Here is an 18,664-nt window from a genome sequence, read left to right as displayed (position 1 = left end):
TGGGGGAGATTTTCAAACCCTGCCAAGAGAAGCGCCCCTGCGGAGCACGTCCCCACCCCCCTAGATGACATGTCGCACCTCTTGGTGTAGCTGCCGAAGGGAAGCCAGACAGACCGCCCCAGCGGATTGTATTGTAACATAGGAAGCTCGGGATCTCCCAACCCCTGGAAACTGGGAAAAGGACTAGGAGGCAAAAGAGCCCTGTGGGCTGTGAATGGCTCCCACCCACTTCCAGTCAGAACTGGATTCAAAGCAGCAATGAAGCTAAAGTCTTTGTATCCTGCAATCCACTGGGCTTCTGGTGCATCCACTGCGCCACTGGCAAGCAGCTGTTTTTGCAAAGTAGAAGCCTAAGGTCCTTGGTATTAACTTTGCAGGGCTTGAAATTAAAGCACAGGGGGAAAGAACCTGAGGTGGGAACTAGCTGGCTGGCAAGAGTAGGCAGGTTGGAGAATCAGAGTCTTATTTATAACAGAAGCCAGACCCACTGCATATGATTTATCTGTGGGAAGAATGGGGGGGGGGAGAGAAAGAGATAAGGAAGGGAGAAGTAAGATGAGCTCTACTGGGCAGCATACATCAAAGCATCTGAGTTCAGGTCTGCAGAGTCTCTGGGAAAGGGGTTCTTTCATTCTGCAGCCCTGTAGGGCCTAGAAGCATTATCCCGATGGAGAGGAGGATTCCTCTCACTCCTCAGGTTGGCAGAGCATGCTGGTGTGCCCCAGAGCTTCGCCTGCTAGCACTCTGGAGCCATGTCTGCTGGTCAGCAGCACGTGTTTAGGGCTGGTGCCTGTGGGGCTTTAGTAAAAGCTGTGCCTAGCTAGCCCCCATGGGCTTCCCTTCATGTCAAAGAACTGAGAGTGGGTAGGGAAAGCAGAAGTGGGAGCAACCCCCCATGCTGTTTGCAGTGCAGTGTTCGGCCCTTGTTCGAACACCAGCTTGCAGCTATTTAGCTACACCAATGCAGATCTCCACATAGCCCCTTTCATAGAGCACTGTAGATACGGGTTACTTCCTTTAAGGAATTCTCTTCAGCTGAAGCGATACATCTAACCCGATAGCCACAGAGAGTTTTGCATGTGTAACTAAACAGGTGCAGACAGGCTTATAACAACACTAATGAGCTCGGCAAACATTATCATTTCCTGGTTTGTTAAGGGCTGGACAGGCAGGTCCTGGCTGAGCCATCACGTACTTTGACAGGCACCTCTAGCTAAGGCCCCAACAGAGCAGGAACCACATACAAATCTGAGTTATTGAATACGTTTATGTCTCAGAAAAGGGACAGCTGCCCCCTCCCCCTCCAGGCAGAAACGCATAGCAGATGGATTTGTCTGAAAAATAATTTTATTCCATAAACAAAAATCACATCCACATACCCCCCAGAAACATTGTGTTTCATGGAAGAATATACATATATATCTACAGAGAGAGGTGCTTCCCTGTGGCTTTTTGAAGTTGTGGCAAGGGCAGCACACAACTGGCTATCAGATGGGGAATAAATTTTAACTGCATTTATTGTGTAAGGAGATTTTGCTGAGGCAGGGCTCCCTTCAGCCTGAGTGAGCAATCCACCAACAGTGCCCTTCCATCCTGGGCCATCTGCTCACACCACTCGGAGCATTCTTGTGGGTTACCTCCCTGTGCGACTGAGATGGGCATGGACCAGTCCGAGCACAGAGCTCCCCAGGGGAGCTGAAGTGGAAAGAGGTTGGCACGTGGGCAAGTTTGGGTTCCTGCCTCTCCCGACATTCATCTAAAGTTGGGAAGCCCAAAATTGAGGCTCCCAAACTTAGAGGCCACTTTTGAAAATACAGCCTGTGAAACTTGCCCGCTAGGAAGCCTGTGGCAGGAGAAGGACCAGAACACTGAACCTGTGTCTTAATCACAAGAACATCCTTCCTTCCTGATGAGAAAGACAGCAGGGATTCAATGAACAGCACCTTTCTTCCTGTCCTCTAGGCAGAGCAAGCAGCAAAAGTACCCCATAGCTTAGCCTTAGACGATGCTTCTAGAGTGCAGTAAGGTCTCTGGATTAAAATCAATTGCAAAGCTTCAATGAGTTCTCCTAACTTCCTCAGTGCAGAGCAACATGGTAACCAGCCCTGTGAAAGCCACGCAGCATGTGGCATGTCCTGATGATCCCGTCCAGTGACGGAACGCTTGCATAAAAACCAGACCCAGGCCCAGGCCCATTCACATTCTAGCATTCTAGTTATGAAGCAAACTCCTCCAACCCGCCCCCTCCCCAATATTTGCTTCATCGTGCACAAACAAATACATGGCTGGGATTGCCTTTTCATGATCCAAGGAGAGCAGCCCTCCTGTTAATTCCACGTGTGTCTCCACACGGCAGGCTTAGAGATGAAGAGGATACCCACGGGGCAAGATCTATTTGAAGCACAGGCACATTCCTCCTGAACTCTGTCTGCCTCTGATCTTCCTCATTACAAGAAAACCTGAGACAATGACAGAGGAAGAGAAGGAAGAAATAGCCAAAAAAAAAAAAAAAAAAAAAGAACTGAGTGAGAGGAAAGAATGAACAAACAAAAGAATGAAAATTGGGGATGGGGAGAGGGAAGAAAAACTAACCACTAGATCAAACCAATCCCACTGCAGGATGCAGCAATGTATCAATGACGTGTTTGAAGTTTAACTTCCACCCACAGTTCCGTCCATTTCAGCAAGAAAATGGACAATTTGCCTCTGCGCAGCCGGCCTCTCTTCTCTCTCCACTTCCTCTGCTGAGATCTCACTGGGCAGCTCACTGCTGTCACCTAGAAGGAATCACAAAGCAGGAGACCCTAGCACACTGTTACTACCAGAGTCATGGCCTGGTCAACCAAAGCCCCCAGGGGCTTTCCCCCGCGCCAAGGTGGTAATCTGAAGCAGCCATGTTATTAGACTGAATTTGTCTAGGAGCGAGGAAAGAGCAAGCCAGCCACGGAGTGTGCAATAGCCTCACTACATTCCTTTCCTCCTGTCCTCCTTCTGTCTGTCCATTTCGACAGTTAGCTCCTCCTCTGAGCATGGACTCTCTCTCGCAAGGTGTGTGCAGCGCCCTGAAGAACAGGGCCCTAATACTGACCGCCCGAGGCCTCTAGACACGGTCCCTATACAAATGATCCTCATCACCTAACGTCAGCAGCCATCTGACTGCGTGGAGAGAAGAGGTGGAGTCCATCACGGCTCCTCCCAGTCCCCAGCTGTTGCTGCTGTGATCCCTGAGCTAGGATGCTGGAAAACTGTGGCCTCTCCCACCCACAGAAATTTGACCAAGCAGCTTGGTAGGGGCAACCTATGCTACTGTGCGGCAATGCACCTCCAAAGCCTGGTGCTTACTCTCAGTAATATGGTGGCCATAACCAGTCTGGGTGCTGTTCCCATTCACCAAGGCCGTCACCCGATGCACATTGGAATTGCCAGTTGCCTCCTCTTCTTCCTCCTCCTCTTCTCCCTCTGAATCCACCAGCACAAACACATCATCTGAGTCTTGATTCCTGTGATCAAGAGGACAAATGACAGACTGTTGCAGGGCTCTCCCTTCCCTCTTTCTTCCAGCCCCCAGCCTCCCTCCATTCTCCCAGGGGGGCCACTGAGTTGTGTCTTTCTCTCTCGCAGAGTGCTGCTAGTTATGGTCCTGTACTAACAGCTGCTAGGGCAGCCCCATACCCCCAGCATCCACGGGCAGCAATGGTACTGACGGGGCTTTGCAGCGCCGCAGCATTTTTCATTCAAAGTTCTTAAAGCACTTTATAAACATTCATGTATAGAACCCATCACCCTGTGAGCTGAGTACTTTCCCCCTGATGTAGGTGGGGAAACTGAGGCACACAGGTGGGGAAGGAAGTCACCTGAAGCCACACAAGAGTACAGCCAGGGACAGAACCAGGAAGGGGAGGAGGGGGAAGCACCAGAAAAGGTAGCTGCAATGCAGAGCACCACAATGCCAGGAAGGTTCTTGTTTTGGGGATTTTATGTAACTTTAAGTTGCCCTTTGGGTTGGAGAAGGCCATTTGTAAACCAGAGAGGTGGCATGTGGCTGCTTTTATTTACTCCCTAAACTTTAAAGAATCAAGGCAGAATTACCTTGTCTTCAGGAAGCTGGGGGTGTGACTCAAATGCCAGGGCCTCCCCGGCAACGCCATGGATGTTTCATAACAAGAACAGCCACGGGTTCTCCATTACCTTCCTGCTCCCTCTTCCCCACAACTTAGTTTAACCAAATGGCACTTTGTTAAACAGTGCGAGATGTGTTTACATTGCTGTTTTCGTCCCTAGAGAAGGCATATTCACTCAGGTCAGTGACGTGTGTGATCTCACCCCTTCTAGCGGCTGCTCCACAGAGGACAGAAGCCCGGCTACTAGCAGCAGCTAGCAGAGTCTCCATTAGCTCAAGTGGCTTTGGTCCTCGGTTCTGCACAGGACGTGGCATTGTTACAATTGCACTCACCTTATCATCTGATTTCAGTAGGTACAGCTCCTCCCCAGGGGAGCGTATTTCCTAGCTACGACCACAGCAAGTCTACCAGACTGCTGATATAGCTCGGTTTGCACAGAGATCAGGGAAAGGAAAACACTCACCTTAACATGCTGCCTGCATGAGGGGGGGGGAAAAAAGGAGGGGGAGGGGAAAAAAGATTTAATGAAATCTTCATAAACGTGGTTCCTTAGACAGTTAACTCAGTTTCACTGTAAGATCGTTTGCTGCCTTTGGCAATATTATCTATTATACTGAACTGGGATTGTCCCAGGCAATCGACACACAGATACATGGCCCACATAGTGCTGGAAGGGTCCTGAGAGGTGGCGCTGAAGGAGGCAGAAGACAGCCGTGAGCTGCTCAGGGATGGATGAGATGACAGTATCAGATATAAGTTTGCAGGGGAAGGGGAGGGCAGTTTAGCACAGGACACACACACTCTCTAGTACTGTGCAAGGTCCCCCAGACAGACAGACATCCATGCTATCCACTATTGGTCGGCTCTGCAAGTGCCTCACGTGCTCAGTACCTCTGGCCCTGCTCCCAAAGCCAATGGCATTCCTACAGGGGCTAGGGGAAGAAGCCCGAGGTAAGGTGTGCACAGCAGTGGTGGACACAGATAAGTGGGGAGGGGAGGGAAGGGCATGGTTCCAGTATCACAGGCTAGTGGTAAAACTGAAGGACTGCACCAGGTCAGGCCTGGAGAAGCAGAGCTCCCGTCTGTGCACCCCAAGGGTGGGAAGGGCTAAGGGGGTGCCGGCTCCTCCTACCTTTCAGGCACAGGAACTGGTTGTAGTATAAAACGATTCCGGAGAGGATCAGAACTCCCAGCAGCAGCAGGACCACGACTGCTCCCACCACCCCGACTATATTCACCGGCTCTGTGCAGATGAGAGGGGAGATGCAGAAGCTCAGTCTATGGGATTGTCATTGGCTAGACACAGGTGAAGAGGCTGGTCCCAGTGCTGCATGGATGCCAATGGTTACCCTGTCGCTGGCCTGCTCTTTTGGCAGGATGGGTGCCTCGGATGCCCGCTTGCCATCACCCGCACGCACCTTAGGCAGATGAAAACTACTGCAGCATGCCACTGGAACTGGCCCTGGCTGTGCTCCGCCCAACTGCTGATTTCAGCATGTGCGCTCAATATCCCTACACAGTAACACACGCTTTGGACCTCACGAAGGGACTGCCCCAGTCACTCAGCTGGCCTGGAAACAGCTTGTCTCAGTGAGGCACCGCCACACAGCAGGCCTGGTTTATCATAAAGGGTGGAAGAATTGTGTCATTTTTCACATTGCTCCTGTCACCTCCAGCAACTGGGCCCATTCACCAGACTAAGCTCACGGCTCTGCCAGCCAGCGTCCGCTGCCCCCCACGCAGCTGGGAACGCTCCGATGTGCAGGGGTATGTGGGAGGCAAGTCTGAACGCACACAGATGAACGGGAGACATAAGCTCATCTCTCCTTGTGGTTTTACGTCTCACTGAGCTTGGGGAGCCTGAGAGGAGACGAGTCCAGGTCGTTTCACCAGAGGCTCACTTATTGCTACTGTTCCCGTCGTGCTCCCTCTCTTTGCACCCTGTTCCAGCTCCCCTCAGCTGCGGCATTGCTAACTTACTCTTCACGGTGAGAGAAATGTACACTTCCTGCAGCCCCACGGGGTTCTCAGCTTTGCAGACGTAGTAGCCTTCGTCAGCGCTGTGGGAGCAGTTCTGTACGGTGAGATTGGAGATGCTTCCCTCTTGTGTGATCAGGTACCTCTCGCCAGGCTGGATCGTCACCTCCGGCTGGGAGACGTTCCGAAGCCAGCTGATTCTCGCAGGGGGATTGCTCTCTGTCACCCGGCACGTGAGGGTCACGGTGCCACCCACAAAGCAGGTCTTCAGTGGCTCAGTCTCCAGCGAAGGGGCCTCTAAACAGGGAGGGAGAAAGGGAGTCGAGAAGGAGGTTGAAAACCCTACAGTAAGAAGAACTTATGTTCCTATAGCAACTTTCATGCCACGTATGGGTGTATGTATGAGAAATCTGGATCCACAACTGACAGGCAGCCACTGCCTATCCAGATAATTAGAGCAGGCATGGGACTGGATCTCAGGAGATCTGCATTCAAGTCCAAGCAATGCTTGACTGCCTTTTTTGACCTTGGGCAAGTCTCTTAGGCCCCGATTCAAAGCACGTAAGCACATGCCCACCTTCAAAGCTAAGCACGTGCTAACTTCCTTTGTGAGGTGGTGTGGCCTGAGGGATAGAGCTCTGCACTGGGACTCCGGAGTAGAGCCCTGCAAATCTGCAGGTATCTGTTTTATATCTGCAGATGCAGATATCCACAGATCATTTTTGCAGTTTGCAGATCAGATGCAGATCCAAATTTTGCATCCACGCAGGGCTCTACTCAGGAGCTCTGGGTTCTATTCCTGGCTCTGCCACTGGCCAATTGAGTGACTTTGGCCAAATCACTTCACCTCTCTTGGCCCCAGTTTCCCTATCTGAGTGCACTCACACTAAAAATCCAGTCTCTTTATGGTATCTCAAGTTGGGCAACCAAAAATTGAGGTACCCAATATCACTAGAGACTTTTTAAATTCTTGGCCACGGGCCCTGATCCTGCAAACACTTACTGCCCGAGTAGCTTTATGCATGTGAGTCATCTCGTTGATCTGAATGGAGCTACTTATATCCATCAAATTATGCCCCGGTGCAGGCTCTGGGTCACCAGCTCTGATCCCTGCTGCCCTGTGCCCTGCATAGTCATTTACTTTCATGTCAAAAGCTCCCATTCTATTTGCTAGAGTTTTGCCCCACTTTGCACAGCTGGAAATGACGACAGGAGGCGTAGGGCAGCAGAGAATCAGACTCACTGGATGACTCTCTGCCCTCAGACAGGTGTCTGGAGCTCTCACTGAAGCCAAACCGGCAGCTGGTTCATCGCATGCACAGGTTCTTTAATGGTTAACCAGGGAGGGACAAGCTGACGCACTTATCTGCACAACGCAGGTTGACTCCACTTCCTCCTGCTTTATAATGTGGCTCCCGACACACCTGAACTCCTTCCCGTGGAAGAGGCGAGAGCTGTTCAGCGTTTCCACCTGGGTGTCTGCGGTGCCTGTTGCATTAACGACCCAGCTTGAATTCTCCAAGTCTTGCCCCTCTTCTGTCCATTGGAGGATGGGGTGCGGGTATCCCCCAGGCCAGCTACAAAACAACTGGAGCATCAACCCCACTTGGGCAGTTTGAGCCCAACACCTTGGGACCAACGGCGGGGGATCTAACAACAAAACAGCATGAGGTTAAAGACATTTCATCTCTGCTAAGACAAACCATGCCATGTAACCATAACATCAAGTAGCTCAGCACTTTAGCCTGGAAGGTATTATTTTCCCCCCTAGCTCCTTTTCAAAATCTTACGGTTCTTCTCTCCTCTCACTTCTCTCCCTGCGATTCCACACCAGTCTTTGAGGGACATGTCTGTTCGTGGGATGAGGTCCCCAGCAGAAAGGCAATCTCAGCCCAGCCCTTACCGTGACCATGAAAGTCTGTCCCCCTAAACTCTAGACAGTGAATCATCCTCCCTTTGCTGTGAGGGACAGTTTTGGTTTTAGCTTGTTTATCTGATGTTAATACAACAGTGTGTCTTAGAAATCACACCTTAGTCTTTCCGGATACATTGTGGTATGTACACAGCTACTAGGGGCCAGATCTCAGCTGCTATGTTGGCATAGCTCCACTGACTTCAAAGGGGCTACACCAGTTTACATCAGGTGAGACTAGGGCCCTACAAAATCAAAGCACTGTACAAATAATACTTGTCAGTAACAGCATAGAAATAAGGTGGGTGAGGTTATATCTTTTATTGGACCAACTCCTGTTGGTGAAAGAGACCCGCTTCTGAGCTCTGTGTAGTTAGAATGCTGGTCTCTCTGACCAACAGGAGTTGGTCCAATAAAAGATATAAACTCACCCATCTCGTCTCTCTGATATCCTGGGACCAACACAGCTACAACACTGCCAACCGTAAATATCACAGTCCATTTCCACTAGTGAAACCTCTCCTGTTTCACTCAGAGAGCATGGGAAACGGCAACGCATTCTGTCGGATGACATGGGATGAAATTTGGTGCCGCAGAAATGATTACAACTGTCAGATATCTATTTTCAGTTGTGCGCAAAGCTGCACCAGGCAGATGATGTCAGATCCAACTCCAGCTCAGGGTTAGTCCTGCATCCCAGCCACCAAGATCATCCACTCAAACGTGATTCGGAAAATATGCCTATTCTGGCTCAGACCCACAAGCGTGGTCAAGGCAGATTTGGATACACAGATCCAAATCCAAAAGCAATCCCACCCCACATGAGAGTTCAGGGTGTAAGGTTTACGTTTGGACCCAATTTTTTGTAGCAAGATTTTGAGAAGCCATTCCCCCTCCAATCACCCCCTGTGCTAACAAGAAGAAAAGCACCCCTCCCCCCCTCGTGCCTTCTTTTCACCACGCGGTAACAGTGCAAACGCTCATACGCACAGTAGACCAGGAGCTCCTTGGTTGAGGTCCGACTGCTGCCACTGAGAGGGTTCCTTGCGGAGCACGAGTAGTTCCCTTGGAAGCGTGAGGATAGATTACGCAGAATGAAGACGGTGGAGGAGCCACTGACTGCAGGTGGTGTTTCTAGCGTTGAATTGGGCGGCTGGGAAGTCCACCCCATTGTGGGCTCTGGATAGGAGTCGCTAGTGCAGCTGAACGTAACAGTGTCGCGTTTATCTACGTACACCGTGCCATTGGGCAGCGCTGTGGAGGGGGAGATGCTGATAGTCACATGGCTGGGGCCACCTGAAATGGGCAAGGAGAAACCAGAACTGGGGTAACAAAGCAGCCTAAAGTGCTACCTTACATCTGGGCAAAGCTTTCTCAATATTTAGCTGGGGGGAGGCTTGTTATCTGGGGCCCTTCGGAGTTCTGAACAGGTCGCCCCCATTTGATAATGCCCCTGCACGTTGTGCTATCTACCGCCAATGGCTTTTAAAGGCCTCCTGGGGAAGGTGCACGAGCCCCCATCGCCAGGCCACGGGCAGCCGAAGCTTGAGTGCTTCCCATGCACCTGGCCAAAAACAACCCGGCCAGCAGAAGGAAGCTGAACTTTGGTGCTCCACGTGGGCACAGAACAGCTTGCAGGATGGGAGCCTGTGTCTTCAGCTTGCGAGATCGGGGTCTTAGCAATGAGCCCCTGGACCCAGATCCAGGCCTCCTCCGTTCCTGCCAGCCCTACTCTGCCTGCGGCAAGAAGGCTGTGTGTGCCAGCCCAGATCGATGTACAAGCTGTAATTCAACTGTGGGGGCAAATTCCACAATGCAGAGGACTCAGGGAAAGTCATTTCTGGAGTCTTTCCTGGGCTCTTCCTTTAATAGCAACCGGGAGCATATTTATTAATTATTTAAATAGCGAAAGAACCGAATGTGAATACAGCAAGTCAAGAGCCATTTGAAGCCACAGACTGCCACATTGTCAGAAGGTGACAGCACGGGGGGGAGGGAGCAGAGGAGGGTGGGCTCCCACCTGTTTCAAAGATTGGGGTGAGAGTGCTTTCTCCTTATTTCCATTCTGTATTTTGTTTTCTTTAAGCTCCACATCCACCCACGTGTATTTTTGGCACTCGAACAGTAATCAAACAACTCCCCCTAGTAATATTCTTGGGGATTTCAGGGTTAGCGTATTGTGTTACCGCCACCAGCCTGCACAATCCAACTCGTAATTCAATTCTATCTTTAGAGAGCAGTTGTCAACACAGGGACTGTCAAACAAAGCCTGGTGCTGCAGTCTGTACAGGAGATGGCACAAGGGAAAGGAGAACTGAGGGCTGCTCTGCAGAGCATTTATCCAAGTGCCTTAAGAAATGATGTAATTCTGTCAGGAAAAACTGCAACACCACCACGGTTTACCAACACCACCCCAAACTAAGAGCAGCTTCTAAGAAAGAAGCATCTGCTTCCCTTGGGCAGGAGTATGGACTCTGCCACGGGGCTGACTAGGGAGGAATGCAGAGTGTAGCAAACCTGTAGCCTCCCTTTTCTTTTCGTTAAGCATGTAGTTTAGATAGCAGAGTTAGGCTATATGCTGTGTATAGAATTTGAGAGAGTGTTTCTTTTGCTCATAAACAGTGTCAACCACGTACGCTAGGGAAAACATGTATCCTGCTGTGGAACTTGCCATTTGAGAGAGCTCACAGCACTTTCTAAACACTAAATAATTAGTCCTCACTGCACCCCCCTGCAGGAAGAATTATTATCCCCATTTTACAGATGGGGAAACTGAGGCACAAAAGTTAAGCAATTTGCTGAGAGTCACACACTGAGTTAGTGGCAGAGCCAGGAGCACCCCTGCTCCATCTCTGACTGATAATGGAAGGATGAACAGGCTCAGCCAGAGCTCATTTGCATACTAGTATAAACAAGAGAACATTCATTTTCTTTGACGCACCCACTTCCTACAAACATCCAGGGAAAAGCAGCTGGAAGCAGGTGAAATCCTCACCCTGCTTTGAACAGTCTCTATGCTGCAAATGTATCCTTTCGTGGCATCTGGCTTTATTGGTAACTTCCGTGACTAAGCATAACCCTCAATATAAGCTTTTTTGCCAAAATTGGATGTTCTTAGTTGCTCAACTTCCTCTGTCCCAGCTCCAGAGAGCCAGTCCGACCTGTCCTGAATCCTTGCTGGTGTTAATATGAGCGACCGGCCAGCATGAGCCATCGGAAATTACTCCACATCTTTATTTAGAGTTCGAGTACCTGAGTTGAGGTTGACTCAGCAGAAAAGCACTGTGTGCTTGGGCTGGGTCTTGGAATCTGCCATCACTAGCCATCTATTAGCTTCTGAACTCCTGGCTGGCATCAGTATAACGCTACTAGCATTCAGACACATTTCAAAACAGCAACTTGAGAACCACCCTCACCTGTGATGATCAACAATAATGACTAGTCCCTCGATAAGATCTTCCAGTGCTTAATGATCCTCACTGTGGAAAATGTGCCCCTTATTTCCAATCTGAATTGGTCTAGCTTCAGCTTCCAACCACTGGATCTCATTGTGCCTTTTTCTGCTGGGTTAAAGCATCATCTGTTATCAGAAATCTCTCCCTGCTGTAGGTCCTTGTAGACAGTGCCCAAGTCACTCTTAACCTTCTGTTGGATTAACTAAAAAGACCGAGCTTCCCATCACTTCTTAGCCAGCCTTTTAACCATGAGTTGGGTCTTGTTTCATATATTCCATGTAAAAAACCAAAACATCAACCAACAACAACAAACGATGATCATACAGAGCATGTCTACGGTCTTCGACGAAGTGTAAATAACTAAGGCTCACCAACAGCACTAACAGGGGGTTACGTATAATTACCTGCCTTTTGCAACTGGGTGACAGAAAGGTTGAATGACTTGCGCAAGGTCACTGGGACACAATAGCAGGGCTGGGATTAGAACTCAGGAATCTCTGCCACCTAGCCCTATGCTCAAACCACTAACCCACACTCCGCAGCAGCCTAAGGTTTATTTCTTGCATTTTAATACTCTACAAATCAGCTGTTCATTTCCAAGCCGTGATGGCATTCCCCTGCACCCTGACGTGCATCTCTGCCTGCGTGACCTTTTGGCGCACTGCTCTGGGCAAAATGGGTGCAGCTCTCTGTTAGAGGATCCACACACAGCCAGACTGCCGAAGAGCAGGAACACCCTGAACACAAACAGGAAATAAGGCTGGGAGGAATGATACAATCGCTCATGCACTGCAGGTAACAAATGAGGAAGAAAGGAGCAAAGCTAACGCAGAGTGTCACACAAGGGGACTGGATAACTCAAGAGCCTGGTAACAGGACACAGACCCCCCCACATGCCAGAGTATGTCTTCATTTAAGTTGGAGGTGTAAAGTCCAGCTCGGGTAGAAGGAGGCATGCTGGCTTTGATTGAGTAGTGAAGTAAAGTAGCAGAGTGGCTACCCTAGCTGCCCCGAGTACAACCCTGCCTGGGGCCCTAGTATATACTGCGGCAGCTAGCCTATCCCACCGGTCATGCTGCCACGGCCACACTGCTATTTTTAACAGGCTAGCTCATCAGCGCTGGTGCAGATATGTCTACCCAGGCTAGACATTACTCTCCAGCTGGAATGCAGACATACCCTAGGTCACGGGAGGACAGACTGGGCTGTGCAGCGGGGTATACAATGGAAGTGGTGGTCTCAGTCCAGCCCTAGTGGATCACAGTCCACTTTGCACCAATTAGGCTCGGCAGAGAGGCTAACAAACAGTTATATTGGCAGAGAACTCTCTCTAATCTCTAGAGGCGGCTATTGCTGAATGAGAGGTGAGGAACATCAGTAGGGAATGGGGGATCAGGGTTGGGTTGGAAGTCCTGGCTACCTGTGCTGCGGGTGTTCTAAGCTTTGCACTCTCATGCTGCCGTCCTGGCACTAGATTCACAGTTATTGCGGGGCACAACCCTGGATGCAGTTCTTAAGAGGGCCCTGCAGTGATCAAGCGGGCTTGGAAACTGAAAGGGGTGGGGAGCAGCATCTGGAAACCGAGAGGAACTCAGAACCCCTTCCAGGTGTCCTAAATTATTCATATATTTACACAGCACCCTTCATTCCAACACGTGTCACAAACTACACACGGAGGAATCTTCACCAGTGAAGAGCAGTCACTTCTGGGGAAGAACCCAGTAGCCATTTAACAATGTGCAGCACTAGTGCACAGTCGTTTAGGACAAGGAGTTAAAAAAGAATTCTGTCCAGATCTGAAGCTACAAAAGCGATTTAAATCAGCAGAATACAAGTACCCAAGCTGAAACTTGGCCAGGAAATCGGCACTAACAGCCCTACTCTCACAGAAAGTGCCACAGGATATTTAACCGTCAGATATACCTTGGTTTTATTTCTCAGCCCACAACCCCGCAGGACAATGGTTCAACATGGACTCAGCGAGAAGAGGGCCATCTGCTGAATCACCGCCACCAGGTCCTGCAGCAGCCTGCGTTTTGCTGTCCAAGCACTGATCAATCTGGCTTAGCTGGAGCACTCTACCAGGATGGCAGCCCAAGGCGGGGCGGCTGCCGGCAGGAATGCATTCCCTCGTTTCAATTCTGCAAGTGGCTTTGCCTGCCTGCCGACTCTCCCCAGGCACTAACTCTGCTCACCATTCACATCCCCGATCGTCCCTTAGACTGATCTATCCCTGCCAGTGACAGGACACATCAGGGTGTCCTTACTCCTGTTTAGAAGGAACAGATCTCTGTGGAGGGAGATTGTGGATCTACACAAAGCAGCATCCATGACTAACTCAGGCCCAGAAAAGGGGGAGAGCCACAGAAATAAGACATTGAGAGCTCGCATACAGGGCCACGGCTCTGACATCATAAACTGTTTTCATTCAGCTCAAATAACCCAAAGGGCAACTCTGATTCAGAGAGGGAAAGCAAGCAGCCCAGGGACTGGGTGTGGAATAAAGGCTCTCTCCAAAACTGGTACAGGTCGCTGGTCCAATCTCAATCCCAAAAGGCGTTCCCGTTGGAGGGGCACAGGGCGATCTGTGGTGAGTATTCACCACCCTCTAAAGGGGGGATCTGGAAGCGAGGTTGCCACTTTGCATGTGGCTGCCTGCCCTGACCTGGGGTGCAGCTGTGGCTATGTGCAGCCCAGACCAGGGCTCTGAGGTGGCACGAGCATATTGTCTCTCTCTCTCTCTCAGGTGTTTGGCTGCCTAATTCTGGCTCACATGCTCAGGGTCTAACTGATCGCCACATGTGGGGTCAGGAAGGAATTTCTCCCCCGGGTCAGATTAGCAGTGACCACAGGGGTTTTCACCGGGTGGATGCGGGTCACTTGCCAGGATTACCTGGGTCTCTCTCATGTAATCATTTCCCTGCCATTGCAGGGGCCTCGGGCACTGGTGCACCTAGGTCCCTTCTGTTTCCTGCCCATGGCATACAATAGTCTGGTCTCCTGTGGGTCTCGCTTTGGCGGTTGGGTTTATTGTGTGGGCGCTGGGTGGAGTTGACGGCCTGTGATGTACAGGGGGTCAGACTGTACATGGTCTCTTCTGGCCTTAAACTCAAGGACTCCACGTGGCCAAGCAACCACAGGACATTGCGTGTCGAGGAACTTACTGGCGACTAGGAGCTGGACTCTGTGCTCTCGGGCTACCTCGTTCAGCACTTCCTTGCAGGTGTAATTGCCCCCATCCTGCAGGCGCAGAGATCCGATACGCAGAGAACTATTGTCCACCAGGGACAAGCGGGCGTCTTTGGGCAGCGTGGTGTTCGAGGAGAAGAGTGGGGGCACAGCGCCAGGGTCACCGTGAAACCAGTCCACCTCGCTCGCTCGCTCAGACACATTTGGGCACACGAGAGTGACGTTCCTTCCGGCCTCCCCGACGATCACCTTTTCCATTCCTGTGCAAAGAGAAGGAGCGCATTAGCACGGGCACCATCCCCCATCTTCACCACCCCCTTTGCTGGCTGCCCTCCTGCAGATGCGGTGAATCACCCTTGAATCACCCTGGGCATCTGAGCAAGGGATTTCCCATCCCCGAAGGCATGCACCCAAGAGGAAGCCTTTTCCTCCATGAAACAAAGCAGGGGCCATCCAAACCACTGGTTAGGTAGGAGCCATCTAAGGGTGTCACAAGCGGGGCTTGCTGTGGGAAAAACACTGAGACTACCCTGATCACTCACCAACAGGCCCATCTCAAAGCATTTTTCCCTGGCTGCTGAGTTTGTGCCCACCCAAATTCCCTTCCAAACCTGCATCCCTGTTTCTGCTCAGATGCACAAGGGGGTGTCTTTGGGTCTCAGCTGTACATCCCAGAATCCTTTGTGACAGCTGCCACAGTGCCTCCTTTGAAGCACTGTTACAAAGCAATGCAAAGGATTCTGGGGTGCACTGGGCAGCTAAAGACGCCTAGTTCTGACAAGTGAGCAGCAACAGGGAACTCTCTTAGAGGGCTGAAAATGGAAGATACAGGGCTAGCTGTGCTGGTGGAAGGGAGGGAGCAGTGAGTGAGTGATTTGGGAGGCCCTGATCTCATCTGGGCTACTGGGACCAGTGCTTCTAGGGCCAGCAATGACTGGAGGCTACATTTATCTGGTCTCAGTAGGGTTCAAAGACACTAACCCGTCTCATCATTCACAGCCACCACTTCCCTGCCTCACCCCAATTTTCCTCCTTTATAGCAGCTCCAACTGCAACACTCATCCATGGCTGGGGAATAAGACAGTCTCCAGTAAAGGGACAATAATGCTCCAGAACTGGTAGCAGCTGGAAGACGATAGATGCCACCCAGTCCTCCCGCTGACTGTCCTCATCATCCTGTGATCAGAGCTTATCTTGCTCAGCCTGAGGCCAACGCTAGCAAGCAGAACTCCCGTTAAGACATGCTCGTCTAGAGCAGAGCCATCGCTGCAGCCCAAAGCAGGCCACGCTTGGATTATTAAAATGCTCAGGATACAGGCCTTAGAATCTGATTTACCCAGGCCAGGTCCCCTGGTCTAAATGCAGAAAGCTGGTGATCATACTAAAACTGTCTCTACATAGAGCCTCTTGCTACTTACAAAATAAAGAGGAGAGTAGGTGTGTGTGGGAGGGAGAGGGGGGCAGTAAAAGGGAAACAACAGATGACCTGATAAAAGTCTGTTTTGTTTGTGCTTTACCGGAAACCCTGATAACATATCTCACAGTGCAACTGCTACCAAGCTGCAGGGGACAGAACAAGGAAGGTGAACGGAGAAGAATGGTGGTGTGTTTATTCTTTCCTACGCACACCATGCTTTAGAGGCTACGTATAAGTAGCTAATCCCTCACTGGTTGGCACTTGCTCTGCAAACACACACAGGGCAACTAAGTGAATGGCCCAAGTTAGTGTAAATCACTCTGCCTGTGAACTCAGCTCAGAGACACTGCCAGAAGAGCTGCGTTCCATTCCCAGCATTGCCATCCACTCCCCAAGTCACCTCAGGCCAGTTGCTAATGAAATTCTGAGACGGGCTGAGCGTTCTCACATTGGATTGGTGCTGCCTAGTGGAGAGCTCTGGACATGGACCCAGGAAACTTGGGTTCTATTCTCAGCGCTGCTACTGACCGGCCGTGTGAAGTCATTTGCTCTCTCTGTGCCTCTGTTTCTCCTCCCACCCTATTGAAACATGAAGCTCTTCAGGGCAGGGGCTAGTTAACACTACATATTAGTACAGCACCGAGCACAGCAGAGTTCCTATCTTGGTCAGGACCCCTAGACACTACCAAAATACAAGTATATATACAAATAATAACAGCAATTAAGTCAATAGGAATTGCAGGTGGAGAGTGACTCTGAACCTTTCTATGCCTCAATTATAAATAGGGGATAGCACCATTTACCCATTTTGTGAAGAAATTAGGTCTCTGATCAAAAGTACTCAGCATAATTATACTATTTGTAATAAATAATAGCAGCGTGCTCTGATATAGCTCTCCTCATCCATATCTCTGAAAGCACGTTACAAAGGATAGGCATTGCCATTTCACAGATGGAAAACTGAGGCACAGGGAGGGGAAGTGACTTTGCTCAAGGTCATACAGCAAACCAGCAGCAGAGCTGGACACAGAATCCCAGTTCAGTGCTGTATCCAATAGACCACGCTGCCTCCTGTAATTCTTTGTTGTCTGGCCTACGAGCACTATGAGGACTTCCGTAGTTTGATGATATACAGAAGAACCTAACTGGGTTGTTTAAAAAAGGCACCTGTGAAGTTTTAATAACGGGACTGCTTTGAAGGCTTCTCCATGAGGCAACAGGCATCATCCTGTCAGTCAAACAAAACTCCTGGGGATGTTTCCAACAGCTTCTTGCTGATGACAGACTATGTAACTTTAAGAGAAAATACATACCCTTTTCCCTGTGCACTCAGTGATCATGCTAGAGAGCTGGACTACCCTGGAGAGTGGAGACTGGTGTTTTCGCTTTATTTACTGCATGTGACCAGCTAGCAAGTGTGAAGAATCGGGATGGGAGGTAACAGGTGCCTATACAAGACAAAGTCCCAAATAGTGGGACCGTCCCTATAAAATCGGGACAGCTCGTCACCCCAGAGGTACCAGGGCTCAGCCCTAGCAGAAATTAAGCACTGCCTAGGACTGAAAACAGAGTTCCCAGTTCTGCCACTGACCTGCCGGGTGACTGTGGGAAGGCTCCCTGCCTCAGTTTCCCCCACCTATAAAACGGGAACAAGGAGACTTTGCCCCGTTGTGTTGATAACTGCCGAGGGCAGGGCTAAGGAGCAGGAGCCATTTGACGTTACAGCTGCCCGGCTGCTCCCCCGAAAGGGGCAGGCCCCACCCCGCCGCTCCGCAGGCTCTGCTCGCCACAGCGCACCCCCGGCTCGCCAGGGAGCTCGGCCAGGCCAGGGGACGGGCTCCCGGGGGACGAGCAGGGGAGGGAGCCCTTCCCCTGGCAGGCACGCCCGGCCCCCAGCCCGCGCCCTGCACAGCTCCCCCGGCCGGCTGGCGGGGGCCGAGGCGCAGCGCCGGGCACGGGCGGATCAGCTGGCACCGTGCAGGGCAGGGCCGCGTCTCCCCCCCCCCCCCCCGTACCTGCAGCGCCTCGGCCCGGCCGCAGCCGCCAGAGGCAGGCGGCGAGGACCAGCGCGGCCGGGCTCCAGCCTTGGACCCGCATCTGTGCTCGGCGCGGCGCGGCAGGTGGGCTCGGCGAGGCCGCTCCGCGAGTGCCCAAGCCGCCAGCCAGCCCCGGGACCGCCCCGCTGGTGCCCCCGGCGCCAGCCCGTCCGCCCGCCCCGCCCCCCTCCGCGGCAGCCCCGCCCCGGCCCCGCCCCGCCGTTACACCTCGGGGCCCCGGCCGGCTGAGCCGGTCCTGCCCTAAGCAGCCGCCCCGAGCACCGCCGCCGGGCCGCCCAGCCACGCCGGGGCCAGGCTGCCGCCCGGGGCCGTCCTCAGCCTCGCCTCGCTGCGGGCTGTTGCTGGGAGCCAGGAGGGAGCTGGGGCACCCACAGCCCAGCAGGCCAGCTCCTGCCCCATGGGCAGGGAGCACTGGGGAGCAGCCCACCCTACTTGCCTGTGGCAGGAGGCTGGGAGCCAGGACTCTCTTGTCCTCGCCTCTGACTGCCTGGGGCACACAGGGCCAGCCCTCAGTAGGAGCAGGCAGAGGGTTACCC

At 51.7% G+C, this 18,664-nt stretch overlaps 1 protein-coding gene across 1 annotated transcript; it reads right to left on the bottom strand.

The window, feature by feature from the left end:
• Nucleotides 1–910: 910 nt before the first annotated feature.
• On the bottom strand, nucleotides 911–18,214 carry VSIG10 (V-set and immunoglobulin domain containing 10). The gene is made up of 9 exons (XM_067550131.1): nucleotides 18,087–18,214; nucleotides 14,630–14,914; nucleotides 9,001–9,306; nucleotides 7,461–7,748; nucleotides 6,102–6,395; nucleotides 5,254–5,364; nucleotides 4,585–4,597; nucleotides 3,343–3,500; nucleotides 911–2,777 (listed from the first exon to the last, which is right to left on the bottom strand). Exons 1-9 carry the CDS (start codon nucleotides 18,166–18,168, stop codon nucleotides 2,653–2,655), a joined length of 1,662 nt encoding a protein of 553 aa, XP_067406232.1. The 5' UTR covers nucleotides 18,169–18,214; the 3' UTR covers nucleotides 911–2,652.
• Nucleotides 18,215–18,664: the final 450 nt, after the last annotated feature.

This window comes from Emydura macquarii, unplaced genomic scaffold (genome assembly GCF_026122565.2).
Source record: "Emydura macquarii macquarii isolate MOO-44397 ecotype Brisbane River unplaced genomic scaffold, CSIRO-AGI_Emac_v2 contig_1254, whole genome shotgun sequence".
NCBI classification, from domain to species: Eukaryota; Metazoa; Chordata; order Testudines; family Chelidae; genus Emydura; species Emydura macquarii.
Note: the sequence above shows the minus strand (reverse complement) of the source record. Positions and strands in the feature narration are given on the sequence as shown.

Coding starts and splice junctions, on each gene's coding strand:
- VSIG10 (XM_067550131.1), bottom strand. CDS start 18,168: ATGCGGGTCCAAGGCTGGAGCCCGGCCGCGCTGGTCCTCGCCGCCTGC. Junction 14,915..18,086: donor GCCGGGCCGAGGCGCTGCAG/GTACGGGGGGGG, acceptor CTCTTTGCACAG/GAATGGAAAAGGTGATCGTC. Junction 6,396..7,460: donor AACCTGCGTTGTGCAGATAA/GTGCGTCAGCTT, acceptor CTCCCTGTTTAG/AGGCCCCTTCGCTGGAGACT.